This window comes from Mercurialis annua, linkage group LG1-X (assembly GCF_937616625.2).
Source record: "Mercurialis annua linkage group LG1-X, ddMerAnnu1.2, whole genome shotgun sequence".
NCBI classification, from domain to species: Eukaryota; Viridiplantae; Streptophyta; class Magnoliopsida; order Malpighiales; family Euphorbiaceae; genus Mercurialis; species Mercurialis annua.
The window spans coordinates 42,692,163-42,701,488 of NC_065570.1; the positions used below are offsets into that span (position 1 = coordinate 42,692,163).

The window sequence follows — 9,326 nt, forward strand, 5'->3', positions numbered from 1 at the left end:
TTGTGTTTGTCCAAATGGTCTATTGTTTTTGGATGGAGAAAGTACTATTTAGCTCAAAATAAAATTTTAAATATAGAAAAGTACAAATATTGAATTTTTTATCATATTTAAAAATAAAAGTGAATTTAATATTTTATTTCAAAAAATTAGCACTAACTAAAAGAAAAAATATTATATAAATTTAATAAATGTTTTATAAAATTATTATATTTTTTTAAATTATAAAAAAACATCGTATTTGGGGTGTAAACAGGTGATGTTCCACATATATATCAAGGTCGAACTCGAATTTGTTATGCAAATTCAAGCTCGAATGAGTTTAAATTCTCAAGTCCGACTCGAGTTCAAATTTTGTCAAGAATATAAATATTTATTAAAAAAATTATCACATTAATGCATTTAATTTGTTTTTCACTTTAAAAAATGGAACTCAATCAATTAATTTGACATACACTTAAATTAGAGGTATAAATAGTCAATTTAATAAAAAAATAAATTATTATTTTAAATATATAAGAGGCTAGTTTAGGTTCGCCAGAAAAACCTCCTAATTGATATTCGAGCTCAACTCAAATGTCTCGAGTCGAGGTTGATTTTTTGAGTCAATCTCAAATAAGTCACGAGCAGTTCAACTCAATTATGATTTGTACTGTAATATATAAAATATACATATTTTGGTAAAGTTATCATTAATATAATTTTATTAAAAAATTACAGAATATTAACTTAAAAAAATAGTTAAAGTATTCTTAAACTGTTTAATTTTTTTAATTTAATCTTATACCATAATTGTAAAAAATTAATGAATTTGCATCATCATTTTGTATTATTGACTAAATAATTTTATATAGTCTTAAAAAAAATTATAAAAGAAATTAGTTTTATGCTTCTATCAAATGAAAGTACATGAACCTCATTTTTATAAAATAAAAATTTAGGGACCTCGATTTATAAAAAATAAATGCAAGAACTTGATCGCTATACGTCAAAGTATAAAAATGAATTTTTACTCTCACTAAGGTTGTGTGCACTATACACACTAATAAAAGAACGTAAGTTTTTAAAAAAATAGAAAAAGAGAAACTCAATCTTAGATAGAAGTGGAACGAAGGATCACTTTACCCCCTGAACTTGGCATAAAGTATCAAAAACGTCCAAATTGCAAAAACCGGATCACTTTTATCCTAAATTTGGCAAAACCGGCTCAAAATCCCCCTCCGTGCTGACGTGGCACTTAATTGAAGAGTGAGTTTAATAAAAATCATAATTAACTCTAATTAATCACACTTAAATACTAATTAAATTTTAATTAAAATAAATAATATTAGGGATCTTTTTGAATCTTTTTCCCAACAAAAAAATATCCAATTTTTTTTAATTCCTTCAACAGATTGGCCGGAAAATTTTCGGCCAATCTGTTGAAGAAGAACAGACCCACCGGCGGGTCTGTTCTTCAAAAACAGACCCACCGGCGGGTCTGTTCTTGACCCGCCGCCGGTGGGTCTGTTGTTACAGACCCACCAGCAGACCCTCCGATGGGTCTGTTAACAACAGACCCACCTTCGGGTCTGTAAATACAGACTCGACAGCGGGCCTGTTGTTAACAGACCCACCGGAGGGTCTGTAAACAGCAGACACGATGTCGGGTCTGTTAGCTACAGACCCGACGCCGGATCTACTAATAACAGACCCTCCGGTGGGTCTGTTAACAATAGACCCACTGATGGGTCTGTTTTGAACGACCCACCGCGCGGTGGGTCGTTAACGAGGAGCAGATCTGCTCCTCGTTTTTTCGAGGAGCAGATCAGCTCCTTGCTCCTCGGCCTGGGGAGCAAAAAAAATGATTTTTTTTGTAAAAAATACACAATGGTCCTTTATATTTTTAATTAACATTAATTTGATATATAATGTTTTAAAATAAAAAGGATTTATTTGGCTTTTTTTTAATTTTTAGGTATTAATCTAAAATGAGTTAAAATAATTAGGATCATTTTAAATCTTTTGCCATTTAAAACCTCCTAGGGCTGGAGAGTGTATCTCACTCTTTTAGGTGAGAGTGGGGAGAGTTGTTTTTGTACCAAATTTGACAAGTTCAGAATAAAAGTGATCCCGTTTTGTTAATTTGGACGTTTTTGATACTTTGTGCCAAATTCAGGGGTAAAATGATCCTTCATTTGATAGAAGTGCATGAACCCAAGGTCAAACAAACAAAAAAAACTGCACGGACTTACAGCCACATAGTTGAAAAAAAAAATAGGCCAAAATTATTTAGAGGTCCCTGTACTTTCCATTTTTTTCCGAAGGTTTTTATACTTTATTGTCGTATTATCTGATCCCTCTATTTGTCTATTTTTTATTTTTCAGGTCCTTTTTGAATTTTTTTCAGTCCTTTTGCGTGAATGGAGGAAAACAAATTGTAAGTAGAGGGACTGGAAAAAAATCAAAAAGGACATGAAACTCGAAAATGGGTAAGTAGAGGGACAAGATAATACAAAAATGAAGTATAAGGACTTCTGGAAAAAAAAGTGTAAAGTATAGGAACCTCTAGATGGATTAAGCATAAAAAATATAATTTCACTTTTATATCTTCATTAATTAAGGAGGATAAAAAGAAAGAGTTAGAAATATTAGCTAAATGAAAATTATCCTTGGATCAATTAGATAGAGATATCTAAAAGGGAAATTTGTGTTAAATTCCTTGCTACTAGTAATAGTGAAAAATCTAATATCATTAGATCAAGTAAAAAACTAAGCATATTTTCTACATATCATATATTAATGTATATTTCAGTTGGTTCAGATATAAAATCATATTAACTAATTTGATTTGATTAAATTAATTCAGTTTGATGAGTTATTTCAATTTTGACAAAAATATGTTCCCCCCTAGCTCAACCCCAGAAAGGAATTTCAGTTGCCAAATTCAGGAAAATGGAAGTCAGATAAAACCAATGAAACCTAACTAAACTTTCAAAACTAGTGTCATAATTCATAGACCTCTAAAATAATTTTTATTACCTCTTTTCTATCAAAATTCTAATGACTGCTGCACTTTGTGGAGCAGTAGCAATCCATAAAATATCTAAATTATGACACCTTCTCTTGTCCTTCCTTTCCTAAATTCTTGTTTTCATTCTCTTGCCCCTCCCGAATATCTCTTGTTTTCGAGCTCCCCGTTAAAGGTCCGTAGCTGCAGCTCCCAGAACCGGCCTCTTCATTGCACAGCTTATTTTGCGCTGCCTCTTCATCAGCAACACCCGCGAGATGATTCTCTTCCTTATCACCCCTGTTCATAGAAATTGTTTAAATCACCAAGAGACGAAACAAAAGACTAACATGCAATCAGTTGCATTCTTTTGTCATAATCATAAGCTAACATTGTTAGCATCTCGCTGAAATCCCAATTTCTAAATTACTGATTCGAATAAAGTATATATCTATCACTTAACAGTTTTCCCTGCAGGTTTAAGGAAAACACACACGCAAACAGAATAGTAAAATGACATACCCTGAATAAATGACAAGACCGATAACAACACCAGCAAATGCCACATAGTACATCCAATCAACCTGAAAGGTGTTTCAACATCAGACATTTATAGAAATTTGAAAAGTCTGCATAACTGATGTCACATTGCGAGCTAACTAACCATTTCATGGTACGCAAAAATGCGAATAAGGACAGACCACATATCTGATGTTAGCAAAGACAGGTTGAGCATTGTTGATCCACTAAGCTGCAAACAATCAGGATACCCATGTAAGTTCATATTTGCATTCTTTTTCCGAAGCATCCATAAGTCTCCAAAATGCCTTTAGTTAACCACTGCCACTTTATACCAAAAGTGAACTGACTCATTTTACTTTTAAAACCGAACTGAACTAAGAAAAAGAATTATTTTTTATTGTTTTTTATTATACGAAAAAGAACTGATTATAATTCCAAACCGAACATCACTAAATGTATTGGTTCTGTTTAGTTATTGAGTTTGGTTCGGTTCAGTTTTTGCACACCTCCATTTCCAGCTGTTGTCATTTACAAGAAAGAAGGGAAGCTTTAAGTTCTTGCTTTTAAGTCCAGAACATGAATATGTACATTAATTCCATAAAGTAAGGCATAGGTCAAAGCTGATAGCTAACTAGATAGACATGAAGATTTATATCAAGACAATACGAGGCATAAGAAGCATAGTAAGCAAAAACAAACTTACAACAAAATTCCATTTTACAGATGCCCATAATAATTAACCATTATCCTTTGAATACTAATCAAGGATATACATTCCATTTACTGGCTGTTTTCTTATAAAATTCATACCTTAAGTAAGACTGGTACAAATGAGTAAAACAGAAACATCGCCGCTGAAAATCCAAAAAATGGTAGAGCCTGGAAATAGTTACATAGAGAAAACCATATTAAACTTAACTCAAATCATGAGCATACTCAATCTCAAACTATTATAAGCAATAATATATGACAGACCATTCTGCACTTGTCAAAATCAAGTCTTTTAGAATAAATTTTATCGTGTCAAATCATTGTTTTCCATTCAGTTACATGCACCGTTCAGCTTTGTGGTTAGTTTGATAGTAACCAGAGCTTGAGATTGGGAACTATCTAATACATGCATGAAAATTATGATCCCCGAACTTATTATTTCAAGCCTTCCAATAGCTTCAATTCTATATAAACTGGAATCAGTCAGAAAATATGATCTCCGCACAGCAACTTTATTAGACTTTAGCCACTGTAATATTTAGTTGCAGAGCAAAGACAATAAAGAAAGGGAACAAAACAATAGATGATCTTATACTTCTAACAGGAATTAATAAAAAGAAAACGGATGAGAAACTTACAGCCCCAGCTGACCAGCGAATATTTTTAAGCTCGGTGCGCTCAAGAATGGCTCTATACAGGAATCATCAAGGAACACCAATTTACATATGGATCGCATACAAAAACTACAATAAGAGGGTCGGAATTCACAAGAGGATTGCAATATAAAAATAACTAATTAAGATGCCATAATTACGGAATTCAAGCAATCAAGAAACTGATGTGTCTATTTAATGTCTCGGTTCCTGTTTTTTCACTCAAGAGAAAAGATAACGAAGTTTCTTGACAGGGTCCAAGGTGTTAAGAGGAAGATTTACCCATACCATTACTTTCATTTCTTAATTTCTTCAAAATAAATGATCAACTTAGAAATTAACTACGATAAGTAATGCTGTACTAAAAAAAGCAATTTCTTGTAAGCAATTAGAATACTTAAAGATCAGGATACATTTGGATAGCGCTAACGATTGCACCAAAAAAGCCAAGCAAAGACATAAGTTCTACCATATCTGCATTCTTCACAAGAAACTCCTGCACAACATTTAAAAGGAAGTGTAAGGATATAACGTTCTTATGGATGACAAAACATGTTCAACCCAGTTAAACATATTTACTTCAACCCTTCATTGTAGGGCCAACTTTGCTAATAAATACTTCATCAGTTTTACTTGTGAAAGAAAGGGAAAAGCAATCATATTTACAAGGAAGCTTTCGAACAGACACTTGATTCCCTTCTTTAAAGTTTCAAATAAGTGATCAACCAGAAGTTAATTAGGTTTATCCACAACCATTATGGCCATGATCAATCATTACTTAGAGTAATGACCTTGACAGTATTACATCATGTACTTTAAATTTGTGTCTGTGCTTGCTGCTAACAGTGGACCTTGTTCCTTCTGCAATCATTATTAAGCTTTTTCGTATAGCCAAAATCAGTCATATCTTCTAAATTGGTTAATATCATGAAATTTTCAGGATTTCACGTTTCCTCAAAGAACAAAATGAATTCCGTGAGAGCATATTTAGGCTTTTGACAATTAACTAGACATAACCCAGCTAACTGTGTTGTGGTTCTTGGTATACTTCTGATGGGTTCACTATGCATCAGCCTTTTGAATATTAAACAAGAATCTATATCATTAATAAATGCATTTATGCTCATTAGTTAGCTGAATTTCTTAAATCTTAGTCACTTGATGAACTTTTCAATTTTGATGATTGAAAACGAGAAACGACACAAGAAGTTCTGGTGTTATGTCATGGAAATGGTGTAAACCCACAGCAAACCTGTATAAAAGACTAATTTATGAAAACAAGGAATCCAGACAACGGTACATATCAGCTTACCTCACTGACATTACTGACAGCATAGAGTGTTGCACCGGCAATAACAAAAGCATCACCTACAAAAGGTTTGCTCCCAGCTGCATGAAGCAAAAGAATAGAACCCAATCAGTAGATATTCATAAAAAAACCTGAACTCGAAAACTTCACAAATAAAACAATATATATGAATGGACAACATTACTAGCTTACATCTTAAACTAAGGCTATTACTTCAAATTCTTAACGTCAAGTTTCCATTAAAGTAAAGTTTCAAATAATTGAAAGATAACTGCAAAGACGGAGAAGATAACCTTATGTTTGTTAAGAAACTATTATTTTAAAAAACAAATTGACAGGTCTCTGTATAGTGATCATCAAAATATTTTGAATGCTATTACTTTAGCTCCTCAAAATCAAAATAATCAATTTGTGGCCTAAAACTTTTATCAAATCTGTCCAGAAAAATCCTGAACACCATCAATTCATAAATTAAAAATTCTAAAAGGAAAAGATAAACTTCAGTTAAACTTCCATTATTCCAACAAAAATTACTTGTGCATGCAACTCTTTTACTAATTAAGTAATTAGCATCATTTGAATGTAACATTAGCAAGCAATTTCAACTTTTTTTTTGGCATTTCGATATTGAACTACAACAGAAGTCTTCCTTCAGTAAGAATGACGTAAAAATGGTTGCCAAACAGAAGATTCAATTATATAAAAATGGCGAACTATGGCTACTGACGATGCTGACTAGTGGACTTGCAAGCATCTGCCTAACAGGTTTGTCTTGTGGATCTATTCCCTTCCAATACTATTCTGAAATCTAAAATAGATATTCATTTGTGTTAACTGCATTTACTAGTGAAAAATCCACTTTAATTTTCTTTTTCTCTAACTCTCGAAACATTAAATCAATCAAGAGATCACCCCTAACTCCCACATCGTGATAAACATCATTTATTACCTGATCGGTCACTTGAATGAACATCTGAAAAAATAACCATGACAAGTCCAGCAATGCAAATCAGTGCTCCAACTATCTTCTTGAATCTATACTTTGTGTGCAAGAAAAAATATGTAAGAACCATCACACATGGAATTGACCAGCAATCGAGCAGCATGACGCTTGTCATAGACGTGTACTGATATGCCTTCACCACTGGACATGGACTGACGAAGATTAGATTATTCATCCTAAAACCGGAAATCATTTTCTACACTCGCAATTTCAAGTTAGTAACAAAACAACGACAACAAACATAAAAATGAAAATTTACATGATTTAAAAAACTTCAGAGCAAAAGCAAGGGTATGAGAAATAAGTGGATATCGCAAGTAATAGAAACAAGTGGATACTGACCAAGAAAATTGGCCTCTACATCCACCAAAGCAAGAATTACATAGTAGTACCATTTTGCCTGCATTATTCCAAACAAGAAATTGGTGAACAACTAATAAACAGTATGCTGCTTTCTAAATAGGAAACGAAGGATTCAAAGCCACCTTAAGCTTTTGTTTCCGGTAAAGCATGACAGCTCCATAAATGAGGGCCAATAGCACATAGTTTAGAAATGACTGAGATGTTGGCGCATTAATTCCTGTATTGCAAAAGCAGCATAAAATAAGTTAGAATACTGTATCAAACATAATTTTAGTGATAGAATGAAAAGAATCTGGCAATCAACTGAAATGGTTTTCATTCGAGGGGAACCAATACACATAATTAAATCCTAAAAAAGTATTAACAATTATAATTACTTGTTTTTAATGGGGAAAAACTCCTCTAATTCATAAACAATAATTACTTGTCAGTAAAACAGCAGTGCAATAAGCAAAGGCAAATAGGTTACTGAGAGAATTTAGAAGCAGTAGAGAACAAACAACATAATCTACATATATTAAAACACTCATTAAAAACCCAAAAATAAGTTCAAGTTTCAACACCACTTCAAACTCTTCAAGAAGAGAATAAACAAATAAACAGAAACAAAAATTTGGTTATCATGATTTGGCCAGATATCTAATGAAAAACAGAGACAAGCATAAGAATCAACTAAATCAAACTGTAGACAAAAATACATAAAAGTCTTAATCTTGGTAATAATCAAAATTAAGGACAAAACAAGAACACAAATGAAAATTAGAAACCTTTTTTGCTGAGCTCACTGGATGCGTATCCAGTAGAAGTAATAAGCAGAGACAAAAACTGTCCCAAAACAAGACCAATCAAAGTTTTCTTAGTCCAAAACTCTTTGAAATTCACCATCTTTGAATGCCCAGTCAAAGAATAAACAAAACACTAACAACCCATCTGATATATTATACCAGAGAAAATACCCACTTCTCAACTCTTGATGACAATGTTGAAAACAATACAAAGCTTTAACAACACAATATCTGATGCTGACTTCTCATATATTAGTGTCTAATTATTGGAGACTCAAAAAATATTTAGAATATTAAAAAGTGTTTGTTTTCTGTTTGGAGACTCCGATATAACAGCTTTTTCAAATTTCTCAAATTCTTTTCTCTTTATTTATAGCCATTCAAATTTGAAAATTTTTTATTGGCATATTATATTAGTAGTAATTAATTTAATATTAAGAGGAGATTAACTCGTATACGGCGGATCACTTTATAAAAAATATTATTAATCCGGCGGGAGCACTTTATAGTTCTTTATTTTGATATAAACTCATTTAATTTGTTGTTTTTTATGTAAGTTTAAGTCAATGAATTAAAAGGAGTTTGTAAAAAGATCTTTTCACCAATCTAAACAAATGGAATTTTAAATAAAAATATAACTCACTTTATGTAATAATTTAATTATTTATTCAACTGTCTAAATATTTATAACTTTTTAAAATACTAGTTTCGCATTACGTGCTATGCACGTGGCTCGTAACGTAACTCGTCAATGAACATATTAGTAAATTTAGTATAATTATATCAATTTTTTAATAATCATAATTAAATAATTAACTTAATTTTATTAATTTCTATCTTTTTAAAATAATAAGATAGAATTTTAAATAATAATATATTGATCAAATACAGTATTTTAATTTTGTAGTTCAATCAAACTAAAAGATAGGTATTCCTACCAATTTGGAGACAATTTAGTTATTTTTTACATACTAAAAACTAAATTGGAGATAAT

General features: G+C 31.6%; 1 protein-coding gene across 1 annotated transcript; it reads right to left on the reverse strand.

The window, feature by feature from the left end:
• Positions 1–2,808: 2,808 nt before the first annotated feature.
• On the reverse strand, positions 2,809–8,672 carry LOC126665502 (uncharacterized). The gene is made up of 11 exons (XM_050358321.1): positions 8,315–8,672; positions 7,670–7,764; positions 7,527–7,584; positions 7,131–7,325; positions 6,185–6,261; positions 5,286–5,368; positions 4,858–4,909; positions 4,319–4,387; positions 3,651–3,737; positions 3,509–3,570; positions 2,809–3,286 (listed from the first exon to the last, which is right to left on the reverse strand). Exons 1-11 carry the CDS (start codon positions 8,430–8,432, stop codon positions 3,088–3,090), a joined length of 1,095 nt encoding a protein of 364 aa, XP_050214278.1. The 5' UTR covers positions 8,433–8,672; the 3' UTR covers positions 2,809–3,087.
• Between the last annotated feature and the right edge of the window lie 654 nt (positions 8,673–9,326).

Bases quoted from the DNA above. Each gene is read 5' to 3' on its own strand.
- LOC126665502 (XM_050358321.1), bottom strand. From the start codon at position 8,432: ATGGTGAATTTCAAAGAGTTTTGGACTAAGAAAACTTTGATTGGTCTT. The intron at 7,326-7,526 runs GTCAGTATCCAC...GTCCATGTCCAG, and splicing joins TGTAGAGGCCAATTTTCTTG to TGGTGAAGGCATATCAGTAC. The intron at 3,738-4,318 runs GTATGAATTTTA...GATTGTTTGCAG, and splicing joins TTGTACCAGTCTTACTTAAG to CTTAGTGGATCAACAATGCT.